At 36.3% G+C, this 15,313-nt stretch overlaps 1 protein-coding gene across 1 annotated transcript in view; it reads left to right on the plus strand.

Moving 5' to 3' along the window:
• The first annotated feature begins 13,427 nt into the window (after positions 1-13,427).
• LOC149547922 (metacaspase-5-like) overlaps positions 13,428-15,313 on the plus strand; it is a 29,801-nt gene continuing 27,915 nt past the window's right edge. The window contains exon 1 of the mRNA XM_089794814.1: positions 13,428-13,941. Coding sequence (XP_089650940.1) covers positions 13,596-13,941 — 346 coding nt within the window. The 5' untranslated portion in view covers positions 13,428-13,595. The remainder of the gene's footprint in view (positions 13,942-15,313) is intronic.

Below are 15,313 nucleotides of genomic sequence, written 5' to 3' on the forward strand. Positions count from 1 at the left end.
GTATTGGAGGTTGCATAGTGAGTGGGCACCATAATTCAGGTGTAGCCTATTTTCCCAACTCTAGATAGTTTGGAGCTTAGTGAAGGGTAGCTTCCAGGTTGATGGGACTATGTGGCTCTAACTTTTTAAGTGACTTGGGTAGTCTAGCCCATCTACTTATAGCACCGACCATAGCTTTGTGGAAAGCAAAGTAGGGAAAGTTCTCATAATCAACATAGACATTGGCCCTAGCAGCAAAAATTCTATCTCTTACTCCCTTGTTTTTATCCCCATAAGTTAACCTGAACTAGCCCCTAAGAACTTCTTCTAGTTTGCTGCTTTTGGCTCTTAATGGTAGGGGTTTTGTCCTTTCCTCATCTCTGTAATTGCTCAACTGCCTATCATAGTTTGCTTCATTAGACATCGAGGACATCAGAGCTCTTAAATGTATATCCTCTATATAGAGTAAAGGGTTCCATTGGGTTTCAAAAGGGATAAAAAAAATTATGCACATATAATTCATAGAGAAAATTATGCTGCCAAGATGGCAGAGTCTGATATAAACCATAAAATTCCTGGGCTGATTTAAATTTTGCATTTATATCCTTAAGGGTTAGCATGATTTGGAATAAGAGAAATTGTTCTTTTAAATAGAGAACATAAATTTGTGGCGGTAGTCTACAGGCAAGTGCTTGATCAGCCAATTTGAGGGCATGATCCATCCTCTATTTTTGATTTGTCAACTGCTCTTTCAAATCCATATTTTTTGCATTCAGAGACACTATATCTTTCTTCATTGTTTTCCTCTCCTCTTCCCACAAGGCCTTAGCAAACATATGTTGTCCAAACAACTGAAAAAGGAGTTTTTGCAGGGTGAGTGAACCGTTGTCTTCTTCATGATTTCTTTTCCTCTTTCTTTGTTCCCTCCATAATTGTTCTACAACATCAATAAACCATGTTGATTTATAGGGAACTAGGGCAGTGTTTGGATAAACTTGTTCAAGAACTGTTTCATCCCTACAGCTCAAAGTACCTGGCTGGCCTACTGGGGTATCATTTGGATTTTCATTAACCCCAACCCTACATTCCTTGCTAGGATTTTCAAGAATGTTTTAAGTTTCAAGGTGAGGAGGAGAGTGATCAGGAACAATCTATATAGAGGATTCTTTAGTAGATAGCTTGGATGAGGGGAATTCTTTGGAAATTTGTCCTCTCATTCTAGGACTTCTCCTTATAGGGGTTTCTTCTAGTATCACAGCCTTCTGCCTACCTCTTCCTTTTGATGTCTCTGTTGCAAGAGTAATTGCTATAGGACCCTTCTTAGTTCCCTTTTGCCTCATGACTGTAGGCTTTGACTCTTCTTTTATTGGGATAGAGATTTCTTCTTGCAATTTTTGTTTTCACTTTGTTCAGCTAGAGGTAGGTTTATGGGTTTCTTGAACAGGGGAAGATGCAATCTCTTACACATGTTCTTGCACATTGCCTTGCACATTTTTGGCTTTAGCCTCTTGAGTGCTTTGTTCAACAGGTTCATTAATGGGAACTACATTCTCCTCACTAGGTTGTTCATGAAGGGTAGCCTGGGGTTGTAAAGTTTTAGCTTGGACAAATTCTACCCATGATATGGGAGAAACATCCCTAAGTGACCTTTCTATGAGTAATTTAATTAGGGCATGATGAGTTAGGAAATTGTATTTTCCCTTTTGAGTTTCTTTTGCACTAATACACATCATATTGTACAAGAAATTGGGGACATTAGTTGGATGATTATGCCTTATACAACTAAGCAATTTAAAATGATGTGCATATAAATATGAAAATCTTCCTTCGCATGTGAGGTACCTAATAATGTGCATGGCTAGTTCATTGTATGGTGGTAGAAGAGACATTATTTGACAACCTTGCTTAGTAATATCCATCTGAGGGTCGGTTAGTATAGCAAACGGAGCTCTGGCTGATCTTGCATCATGAGTGTTGGGATAATGTTCTCCTATCATTGGTAACCCAGTAACTTTTGCTATACATTCCTCTGTAGCAACCACTGTTAAGCCCCATACAGAAGCTTCCCCTTCATCAAACGTCCTTGTGAATTCTATGGCTGCTTCTTCATCATATATAGTCAAACTTAAAAAGTACCCTAACTAGCCGCATGCATTAAATCTCCTCATAGCTTCTACATCTGAGAGTAAAACAATATGCTCTAATAGTTCTCGCCTTTGCAATTGTCCACCCATTCTGCTTAAACACTTTCACCTTAAACACTTCCACTATCTGCACTGCTTGCACTATTTCCCCTTTCAAATCCAGGCTTCTTTTGTTGTTTTACAGACCATTTTCACATTTCATTTGTCAGGTAATTAATGTCATAACGATTTGTTATGAACAATAATATGGCTTTAATGAGTGTAAATCATGGAAGTGTGTGAAAATCGTCCAAAAATGGGTTCAGATCACTTAAAATTTAAACACAAGTCACATCACAACCTGATAATAAAATCATTCAAAAATAAGGGGTACGACACCTAGCCACTTGTGTACTTAAGGAAATATGAAGATTTGGAAAAATCTTTATGAATAAATGTAGTCATTGGGTTTTAGCAACCTTCCCTGCCCCCTACGAAATAAGGACAAGTGTCCACACTTGTCAGACTTAGTATAGGGTATGGAAACTGACATAATGCCTCCATAATATAAAGAATGCAGTATTAAATATAATTAACAAAATCTATGTACTATAAATGAATTATAATTTGAAGACTTTATACCTATTAATAGATTTTTGCACATACCAAAAGGTGGCAAAAGTGATATCAGTAGTGACAACATCCATCAAAATCTCGTGGGGTTTATTGAAAGCATTAGAAAATGATGACATGGAAAGTGAGTGGATGGAAGGTAAAGAAATGAGATGAGGTGGATGGGTGGAAGGTAAGGAAATGAGATGAAATGAAAAAGTGAATGGAGAAATTTGGAAGTTTATGTGGGCATAAATTTTTTATTATGAACATGCACAAAAAAATTAGTGTTGAAGAGTGGCAGGTGGAAGGTTGACGCCTTCGGCTACAAGAAGAGTTACCTCATTTGTATTTGAATTTGGTCGCTAGAACTATTGCAGGAAGTCTTCTTTAGTACATGGTCGTTTATCTAACTTGATTCTATGACCATTGACTAATAATTTAAAAGGCACTGGATCAATGATAGTTAATTGAACAACTCCATTATCAAAGACATGACTAATTTCATATGGACCCAACCATCTTGTCTGCAACTTTCTTGGCATATTTTTAAATCTGGAATCATATAGGAGTGCCCAGTCACCAAATTGAAATTGTTTATTGATAATATGGGAGTCATGTCATTGTTTTCTTTGTTTCTATACAATTTTAGTGTGCTCCAAAGTAGCTTTGCACATTTCATCCAAAGAGTTAAGATGCAGAAGACATTCTTTTTGTGCTACAAGAAGTTCAATGTCTAATTCTAGTGCAGTTCTCAAAGTTTTATGTTCAAATTCAATAGGGAGCATTGCTACCTTGCCATACACGAGTTCGAATGGTGTGAATCTTGTAGTAATCTTCCAGGTTGTTTTGTAAGCCCGAACAACTTCTTGTAATCTGCTGGTCCAATCCCTTCTGTGTAGATGAACTATTTTCGTGAGAATATTTTCTAGCTCACAATTTGTGACCTCTGCTTGTCCATTAGCTTGAGGGTGATACAAACTGGATTTTTGGTGCCCGATGTTATATTGTGTCATCAGTTCTGAGATCATATTAGAGGTAAATTGTGCACCTTGGTCAGTGAATAGCTCTTTGGGTACACCATAACGGATAGAAACTTCTTCATACAAAAATTCAACAACTTTTTCATCACAAGCATGCTTCATAGCTTTAACTTCAACCCATTTTGTTAGGTAATCAGTGCACACAAAATATAGGATTTCCCATTAGATGGAGGATCAATTAGACCAATGAAGTCCATTCCCCATTTGTCAAATGGTGTTAATGCCATTTGTGGGTTAAGAGGCATTTCATCTGTTCTTGTTGGTTGTCCCATCCTTTGACACTTATCACACTTTCGTGTATAGTTGACTACATCTTTCTGAAGTGCAGGCCAATATTAACCAGTTGTTAGGATTTTCAAGGTTGTTCTTTTGCTACGAAGTGTCCTCCACATGGTTCATTATGACATGCATGTAGAATGCCATATTTCTCATCCTCTCTCACACATCTTCTCATAACTTGATCATATATAGTGTGAAACAAGAGATTATCTAGCCAAGAGAAATGGAAACTTTTCTCTACAAGCAACTTCTTTTCCTTATAAGAAAAATGTCCTGGTATTTTATTAGCTGCAAGGTAATTAGCAATGTCTGCATACCATGGAGTTTGAATAGCAATGTGAAATAAATGCTCATCTGGAAATGCATCATCTACCAAAGTAGTGTCAATATCATTATGATGAATTCTTGATAAATAATCAGCTACAACATTGGCTCTTCCAGGCTTATCAACAATAGTTATATCAAATTCTTGCAACAAAAATAACCATCTTGCTAACTTGCCTATTATAGCAGGTTTGTTCATGAGATATTTAATTGTTGCATGATCAGTATGAACAAATATGGAATAGCCAGTTGCGTAATGCCAAAATTTGTTCAAGGCATAAACTACTGCTAGCAATTCTTTTTCTATTACTGTATAGTTTAATTCTGGTCCATCTTACTAATGTAATAGATTTCATTTTCAAGATTTTGAGATTGATGTGCTAGAATTGCACCTATGGCATAATCAGAAGCATCTGCATATATATGAAAAGGTAAATTCCAATCAGGGCCTTGTAAAATTGGGGATGTAGTCAGAAGTTTCTTAAGCTGCAGGAAGGCTTCATCACATTCGGATGTCCAACTAAATTCAGCTTCTTTTGTGAGTAATTTATACAAGGGACTAGCTATTTTGCTGAAATCTCTTATAAAATGCCTGTAATATCTAGCATGACCTAGAAAAGATCTTACATCTTTTGATTTTGTAGGTATGGGAAATGTTTGAATTACCTCTATCTTAGCTGGATCCACTTGTATTCCTACAGCTGATATGAAATGGCCAAGTACCATACCTTCCTACATGAGCATGAAACATTTTTCACTATTAAGTGCCAAATTATGTACTTGACACCTTACCAAGACCTTTTCAAGATTCATCATTGCTTCCTCAAAAGTGACTCCAAATGTTGTGAAATCATCCATATATATTTCCATACAATCATGTGATATATCAGCAAAGACGCTAATAGCAACTCGTTGGAATGTTGTAGGAGCATTTCATAGACCAAATGGTAAAACAAAGTATGCTAAAGTACACCATGGGCATGTGAAGGTGGTCTTGTCTTGATCTTTAGAAGCAATACTGATTTGATTATAACCACTATACCCATCCAAAAAAGAGAAATACTTCTTTCCAGCTAGAGTGTCCAAAACTTGGTCTATAAATGGTAAAGGAAAGTGATCCTTTTTGGTGGCCTTTTTCAATTCTCTATAATCTACACAAATTCTCCATTTTCCTCCCTTTTTGGGCACTATGACTAGGGGTGACACCCATTTACTATCAGATATAAGATAAATAAAACTAGCATCAAGCAATTTATGTAGTTTAGTTTTAACTATTTCTCTAAGGCTTGGATTTATCCTTCTTTGGGGTTGACAGAGTAGTAGACAACCTTCATTGATGTATATCCTATGGGTGCACAATGTAGGGCTGAACCCTTTCATAGCACTATAGTCCCATGCAAAGGCCTTTTTCATGCCTTTGAAGCAACTCTTTTAACTATTCCATCTATGTGGGTGTTAATTTAGGATTAACATGGAGATTATGACCTTTAAACAATTCAACAATGGTAGCAGGCTCTATCATAGCAACTTCAGAGATTGGACTTGCTTCTAATTCACACGGTAAGAGTGGATGAATAATGTCAAGTTCTTTTAGCAAAGTACAACTTTCATCACATTCCTCATATGTGATTAATTCCAACACAGAACTTTTAGATACATCTTTTTCTATCACACAACCGTTAGTAAGGATACTCTAAAGTACTGAATCTTCCTCTTACAATTTTAGAAATGATTGTATATGCAACATCATTAGCTATACTATAGAATTTAATTCTTCTTCTTCATCCCCTAAGGCTGGCCAAACAGATGTGCTCAAATCTGGTAATGGTTGTGCTAGAGGATATAAATCAAATTTCTTTGTTGCTTGGCCATTAGATATGGTCATGTTCCCTGATCTACAACTTATATTTGTATCAATTGTGGCTAACCATGGTCGACCTAGAATGACAGGGTAACTAGATAGATTAACTTTGGGGGATAGAATCATGAAGTCTACAAGATACTCTAGAGAATCGAAGCTCACAACTATGTTTTCTATCATCCCATCAGGGGTAACAATAGAACTATATGCAAGTTGTAGAATTGTTGGAGTAGCCCTTAATCCTTCTATTTTCAACTTCTTCATAGTGTCCTTGGTCATGACACTTATAGTAGCGCCAAGATCTATTAAGGCTTTCTTAATAGACTAACCATTTATACTGACATTCACTACTGGACTACCCGGATCAGAATATTTTGGTGTGATCAATTTTCCTAACATAATGTCAACCAATTGTCCCACAACATGAATTGTGGTGGGGTCCTTTTTCTTTCTTCCAGGAAAGCATCACTAATGGCTTTTCCATAGATTAGAACATCTTTAATGGCTTGGAACAGGGGTATTTGGACATGTATGTTCTTCAACTGATCAACAATATCAAAAGGTTCTTCCTCTGCTTGTATAGGTTTGCTTTGTATAAACTTTTCTGGAAAAGAAGGTTCCATTGCTAGTTGAGCTTGGGTTGACATGGTGACATTGAGTTGGGTCAACTGCTTTAGCAACTGAGGGTTCTGATGTTGCAGGAGGATCTGGTATTTCAGTTATAAGGGGTGGTTTAGGCACTGGTAAAGTTGTACTAGATCTTAGATTTATATCTACAACACATAGAGCGTAAGCAGGATATTGTTGAGCATCAGCAATATACATGGGTTGTTGTGGCTATTGGCTATTTGGATTTGGCTAAGGTCATGTAGGTAACTGTGTCTACTTTTGAGGTCTAAGCTTTGCAGGTGGTGGCATTAAAGCAGGTTGTTGAACTGCAGGTGGTAATTGTGGAGTATTGGTATTTTGGTTAGGCCACTATTGAGATCCCCTCCATTGGTTCGTAGACTGCCAATTCCCTTGGGGTGGTTGTCATTGGTTTTGTTGGTTTCGCTAGTAGTTCTGTTGGTTCTGTCATTGGTTACTCTGTTGGTTAGGCCAAGATGATTGGGAATTCTAAGACCATTGAGGTTGTTGTGGATTATTTTGCCCAACATTATTCCAATTAGGTTGATATTGTGGAGGACCTTGGGGATTACGATTTCGCCATTGATTACCATATGAATTTGAATTTTGCAAAGGGTCCTGAGGCATACCTTGACATTGGGCCCATGGCCAACATTGTGCAACAAAAAATACTTGCTCATCATCTCCATCTATCTTGAGGTACTTAGTTGGAAGATGTTGGTTCTCCATGCCTGCAACTAGTTTACATTGACAATCCTTCTTTTGCTTCTGGCAATGAGGGTAGTATTCAACTAGTTTTAACTCAACTTCTACATGCTTCTTCTTTGTAGTCATTGTGTCAAGATGTGTAGCAACATCATTGATGATGTCCTATTAGAAATCTGACAACTGGTTAGATATCTCAAGCTTAGAAATACCTTGGTTGATTCCTTTAGCAACTGTGGAATGAGGTCCTCGGCCTTTCTTCATTGTTGACCTTGAATAGTTCTGACAAATTTTCTTGAGGTCATCCCAAGAAGCTTGATATACATCACTACCAGCCATTAGGTCTAGTGCTTCTAGATAGTCATCATTCACACCTCTTAGAAAGACTAGCTTTTGTGAATCTTCGGATAACACATGCTGAGAGTTCTTCTACAATGTACATAAGAAATGTGAAACATAGTCTTCCAATGTTTTTTCCTCCTTCTTGGATATCCTGAAGACATCATCTCCTCTTGAACTAGATGCTTTGCAATACTTTATATTTATCCAAAAACAACGTTCACATTTCATCCCAAGTTCCTGCTGCATTGGCTCCTAAGCCCATGAACCATCATAGAGTTGATTCTTTTAATGTTGCTAGAAATAATTTGAGCTTATGGGCATCAATATTGTAGTAAAAACTACAACAAAGTATGTCAAATTCAAACAAAAAAGTATCAGGGTCTTCGGTTGCAAGGCCATAGAATTTTAGAAGAGCAGTTGGAGGTATGTTTTTGAGATTAGCATTGGTTACAAGACTTGGAAGAGGGAATGAAAAAGTAGGTTGTGCCATGACTGGAAGTATTAGATTATGAGGTTGCTACTGAAAAGGAACATTAGGTACTGGGTTATTAACAACTGGTGGATTTAAAGCAGTGTTATCAAGGAAATTGGCTAGAATTTCAGCAAAAGGTTGAAGACCACTTGTATCTATAGGTTGTGCTCTTGAAAATGATTTTGTAGGACAAATAGGGCTTACATCTTCAAAAGGCAACTCAACTTCTTCTTCAATTTCTTTGTTCAAATTAATAGACTCCCATGGAATAAATTTGCCATATTCATCTCGTCATCTTCCTCTTTGATGCATGCAATTGAACTCTTCACACTGGTGAAGGGAGCTTCAAAACTAGAAATTAAAAAAAAAACTTTATCTAAGAACTATGACTCAAGAATGCTCCTAGCTTGACACCATCCTTGGCAACGACACCAAAAATGACCTACCTCACAATAGGTATATAATAATCATGCTCTAGGCCATGCTTAGGAATAATGTATCCAATCTAAGGATTATTTTTCCCACTATGAGGTGCATTTAATCTTGTCAATCCAAGGACGTATACTTGAAATGGTTGGCACAATATGTGCACTAGGTCTCTTAATGAGTCATTGTGCTTATGTTGCAGGAAAGTAAAATGCAAGGAAAAGAACTTACACTATTACTGTAGGAAACTAACACTCTTAATTCTATGAATACTAGAAATACAATGTTCTCAAAAGGATATCATAAATTCCAACTCAGTTCATCCACTATAACTGTTCTCATAGATGTTACATGAACATTCATGAAGTGTGATGCTACAGGAAGGAACTTGCAACTTCTACCTGTAATACTAAAAATGCTTGGAAATAAATCTATACTATCCTAATCTAATTCACCTCCCAAGTGGGCCCCCTTGGTCGACTTCAACTAAACTACTAACACAAAATAGAAGCCAAAAACTATTTCATTACATTTCAAAAATTCATTACATAGAAACCACACATGGAACTGTAAAAACACAACTCACTATAAAAGTTAACAGTCTATTCTCATAAACTTTTTCCTTCTGACTAACTAAACTAATGCACTTGATTTGATTCCTATATATAGGAGATTGATGCTTATTCCAAAATAGAAAAGTAAACAACCTAGCTATAAACCTGCAAGAGAGAAAGAAGGAAAATAACAACTCAAGGTGGGAAGAAGAGATAACGGCTTAAGGCAAGAATAATAAAGCCTAAACAACTGATTGCCATAATCAATAAATGCAGAGAATGTAGTAAGTCTTCATAGCTCATCCATACTCGTTGTTGTATCCTTTGGAACCGTTATGAATTTTCTCCACCGTGGCTACATCTCAATGTTCTTTTCTCCTTGAATGCTATTGGCTATCTTCAACATTTATCTTTGACTTCTTTTGATCATCTTCAGCTTCATTACTAACAGGTTAGCTACAATGCAAAGATAATTGTAAATAAGCATTTTTAGATTAAATTCAAATATAAGAACACACATTTTGATAATTATATGAAATATTGCACCGTATATATGGTATTGGAAAAAGATGACATACTATCTATCCATAGGTTAATCATTGGTTGAGGTAAACATAGGTTCACAAATGTCTTGATAAAAATGAAACAAAGTATTAACCAAGTGTTTAAAAACTATCATGAAATAGAGGCAATAATTAGCCTCATCAATCCCCTTTTCTTTTCAGCTTAATGGTAGAGGCATTAGGAAATCAATAAACAATATGAGGCATGAGAAGACTATTAAAGGAATTAGGATCACTAGTGACTTGGATCCGACAACCTGCCAACAGTTTGTTAGTGACATTACACTTTATGGAAAAAGTACCATAGAGGAAGAAGAAACATATAAAACCATATTAAGTCAATATACAAGTGCACTAGGTCAAGCAATTAACCTTGCGAAGCTATAAATATTCTTCTTTAATACCCATCCTAATTTGGAGCATTAATTTTTCCAAATTTTAAATTTCAAAAGAGGAACTTTACCTTGTAAATACCCAGGTTTCCTTTTAGACAAAGGAGAATGTTCAACAAAATTATGAGATTGAAAAATAGAAAAAATCAAAAGAAATATGGACTCCTAGAAAGCAAAATGGCTCTCTTCTATAGGTAGAGCAATGATGATACAATCTATTCTTTTAGCACAACATATTTATCAATTATCTCATATTGATCTCCTCAAAGAAAAAGGAAGAAATCAATAAAATCCTTAGGACTTTCTTTTGGCAAGGAATAGGATAAAGAAAAAAAATCCCTATTAGCTTGGGACAAAGTATGAAAACTACAAGATGAGGGGAGTGTAGGGATTAGGGACATCAAAACCCAAGATAAAGCTTTAGGAGATAAACTAGTATGGAGATTGTATAGGAATCCACAACTCAAGTAGACAAAGATCCTAATAAAGAAATATCTGAGCAATATTGATCCAATCAACATATTCAGGGAGAAATCACTGCCTAGAGGGTCAAGAATCCAGAACTTCATCATGGATTGTATATCCTCAATCCATGATATACTAACATGGAACCCAGGGATGGGGGAATAAATTCTCTTCTAGGAAGACTCTTGGGGGAAAAAAGTTATAGATTATGTGACCTTTGAGGATGGAGGAAAAGATTGGAAATAGAAGGATTTTAAGGACATAAACCTCCCACCTAAGGAAGCGAAAGATCTAATAAAAATCTTATCAAATAGGAAAGTAACTTTTGATTTTGGAAAGGACAAATTGATGTGGGATGGAAGCAACAGTGGGGAATACAACTCAAAGGAGGGGTATAAATTCCCTAGTTCTCTCCAAATGAGCACAAAGGACTCCCTCCCTACAATACTATGTTGCAATAAAGTGTGTCTTCCTAAGGCAAGATTTTTCACCTGGTTAGTTTTAAATAGGAAGGCCCTTACCTTAGAAAGATTTAAGAAAATGGGATTTGCCCAAGTAGATGTCCTTTATGCAAAAATAAGGAAAAATCAATTGACCACCATATTTTGCATTTTTTGCATTCAAGTCAACATTTCCAAGAACTATAATGGATATGTTAGATGCTTGGCCCCTCCTTCAAAAGGATAGTATTTATAGTTCTTTATGGATATCTACGCCTTCCATAGTCCAATGGGAATTATGGACAAAACATAACCAAAGTTTTTTTTTGTATAAGAGAATGAATGTAGATCAACTTCTAATTAAAATTGAGATTTTTGTCATTAACTTTCCAATATTTGAGTTTTGAATAAACAAAAGAAGGAGGCTATAATGTCTCATTGGGATGAGAAAATGAGAGGCAAGTGGATAGGTCTAAAATTATCCCCCTTATTGGAATAGGGAGGGAATCTTCAAAAAGAAAAAAAAAGAGAGATAAGTTTTAATGACAACCACCCAAGGAGAGATGGCTTAAACTCAATTTTGATAGAGCATCAAGAGAGAATTCGAGTAGAGAAAGCATTGGATGTAGTATCCATAACTCCAAAGACATGGAGATAACAAAGTTAACAAGATATATATGAACATAAACTAATAATTGGGTGAAATTAACGACTTTAGTTGAAGGACTTGAACTGTGTAAAAAAATCTTGGTTGCAAGAATTCAGAGATTGAAGGAGGTTCTACGATTATAATAAATGCTATAAGGAAAGGATCCCTCATCAATTCAAGGTTGGACTTAATTTTATCTAGAGCCCTCTTACTAGGTCAAACCTTTGATAGGATTACAATGAATCAAATATACTGGGAGGCTAATCAAAGAGTTGATGAATTAGATAATATAAGTATAGAAGAAGGTAAGACATAAGAAGTAAAATTTTCAAAAGATTAAGGGGTCTTTCTTTAGCTTTTACCCACTACCTACATCTCGCATCCCAAGACAATATGATTAGATAGACAAATTCATTGTGGAAGATGGTTTGAGGTGAATTTGGAAGCTATGAAATTTTCCAATTTGGACTCGATGGACATTTATAATGACAAGGAACCTCTTTACCTCCATTGTATGCCAATAAAGTAACATAGGTTTATTTCTATTGTATTTTTATGTAACTAAGATGAAAAAACACCCTTTGGTGTAACAAACTGATAACTGTGTTGCTTAAGATATGTTTTCTTAGTAGAGGAATGACTACTTTATTCCACCACACTTGACATTACCATCCAACCACACACACACACACCCTATGCACCACCTGTACATTATCTTTCAACACACCTGTACGTTACCATCCAACCACTCACACAAGAAGTCACATCCCCTATGCAAATGGCCAAAACACTATGTATACATGTAGAATCTTAGTTCAAAAATTAGAGAAACACTAAAGAAAGACAAAACCGCTTCACAAAGACCACAACATACATATAAAACTAGACAAAACATTGCCACACACAATAACCAAAGTAGTTAGAGGATCCAAATGAAGAAGTCTACAAATGTATCAAGAATGATTACAAAGTCCTTCCATTATGCATTTAATTTGTGAAAACTAAAAAAAATCTATTCTCAACCATTTCAACTAATATCTTATAACAATATTATAAATAATCAAAATCAATAATAATACTTCAACTTTTAACTATTCCCAAATTCTATCTCAAAACTTTAATTCTCCCCTATCAAACATATCTATTAATGAATACCATTCATTTTGTGTAGGGAGTGAATGGTGTGATTTCTCCCTATCAAAGTGCAATTTGCCTAGGAACAACCTGTCCTACAACATGGGCTAATTTTAGTTTGATGGACGTTAAAATTCCATCTATCTATCATAATAATTTAGGAGTGGTCAGTAAACGATTGGAACAATTGTTCTTTTTCGCGGAAACCAAGTCTTCACATATTCCTGTCGAATAGACTGCCTTTCACGTTGTTCTCGATCGGACTAGGTAAAAATAATGACGAAAATGGTCCCACTGTCCTAGGAATCCATATCATATGCACGATACGTCCACCCCAACTGGCCACCCGCATTGGAAATTCAGGGAAAAAATTGTGGGAAATGGCATAAAAAATTTCGTTTGAGTCAACAATGCATCCGGAATGGCGGATCGCCATGGGCACTATCATCCTACCTTTACGCGCAGACTTTATAAACCGTTGTCATAGGAAAAGGGCAGAAATCAATTGGAAGCTTCAGCTCCATCTCTCCACACAATTCCGTGAGTATTATCTGCAGAAAGACTAATCGTGGGTTTTGAGAGATTCAAAGGGAGATCTGATTACAATGACTAAGAAGGCTGTTCTGGTCGGATGCAATTACCCTGGAACAAAGGCAGAACTGAAGGGATGTGTGAACGATGTGGACAGAATGTACCGGTGCCTGACTGATCGCTTCGGGTTCCAAGAGGAAAACATAACTGTGCTGATCGACACGGATGAGAAGTTCAGGAAGCCCTCTGGGGTCAACATTAGAAGAGCCCTGTTAACCCTGGTGGAAGGTGCAGAGCCCGGAGATGTGCTGTTTTTCCATTACAGTGGCCATGGTGTTCGTCTGCCTGCTGAGACCGGCGACGAGGATGATACCGGATATGATGAATGCATCGTTCCCGCTGACATGAATCTTATCACAGGTTTGCTTTGCTTTACTATTTCTTTCTCATCGCCAATTGCCTTTTCCTGTTTTAACTTGCCTTTTTTGGATTGGCAAATCCCTGTTGTGAGACTTCTTTCAGGTTAAATGCAACAATTGACGGGTGTCCACTGCCTGGCCTTCTCCTCTGAATGTCATTTTGATGCCTGGATGTCAATTTGATCAGGCTGACTGTTCCGTAGTTCCCTAGACTATTTTTAATATTTTTGCCACCCCCAAAAAATGGCACGATTGAGGATATTTTTTCGGTCTGCATAATCTGTTGGATTAGCGACACCCAAAATCGGACGCACTGGTTTATAACTTTATTTCAATATTCAAACCAAATAGCATCTGCTACACCCGTCGGCTTAGATGCCACAGCTTGTATTATCTCTTCAGCGGTCAATTGTATCAATGAGAACATATTTCTACAATCCATGATAATTATTGGCAAAAACTTTTGGATTTGATTGTGTAAAGTTTTTAGCATCAACGTTTTGAATCATACTTAATGATCCATCATGCTCTGTGACACCAAGCATAAGAGAGCGTAAAAAAACCCAAGCATAATAGACTTCTGAATTTTTTACGCTCTTTTATGCTTGATTTCATCCTGCTGATAGATCACAAAGTGTGATTTGAAACGTTAATACTAAAATACTTGACACAATCAAATCCAGAAGTTCTTGCCAATAGTCAGTTGTATACTGTACTTTTACCTTTTTCAACATTCAGTATTTTTCAATTTAGATGTGGTGACCTGGGAGTATCTCGCTACACTTGTTGGTTAGATGCCATTACATGGGACATCTCTTCAGTAAGTCTTGTCCATTATGATAGTCACGCCTGTAATTGGATGTTGTAGTTCTGTCTATTTCAACCATCTTTACAATACTTGCGCTTGACATGCTGATTTTTGGCCTGGAAATAGACTTGGACTTGATGCTTAGACTAGGCCAACATGCGGCACTCACCAAATTGAAAAAAACTATTAAATTTTGAGAATTTTCAAGGACTAGTTTTATCTTCCAATGAATAAATTTTAAAGACAATAAAATCAAATAGATGCCATTTTGATCATACACATATCGATCACATGAGTGTAAAAATAGATTTTTGCTGAAGGGAACAGCATTTTTAGATATTCAATGTATACAAAGCTCATGGATTATGAAATCTATAGCATCAAAAAAATATCAAAGCTAAAAGTGTTAAAAGGGGCTTGCATCACTTAACATACATTACTGAATGTCAAAAGTATAGGTCCTGGATGATGATGCAGCCATGGTTATGCATTTGTACAAGAGATAGCAGCATCCAAAGGGTTCACTCATACTCTATACATTTTCTCTATTATGGATAACATTTCT

This window comes from Cupressus sempervirens, chromosome 7, assembly GCF_028749045.1.
Source record: "Cupressus sempervirens isolate cs-2001-9-10 chromosome 7, ASM2874904v1, whole genome shotgun sequence".
Classification (NCBI taxonomy): Eukaryota; Viridiplantae; Streptophyta; class Pinopsida; order Cupressales; family Cupressaceae; genus Cupressus; species Cupressus sempervirens.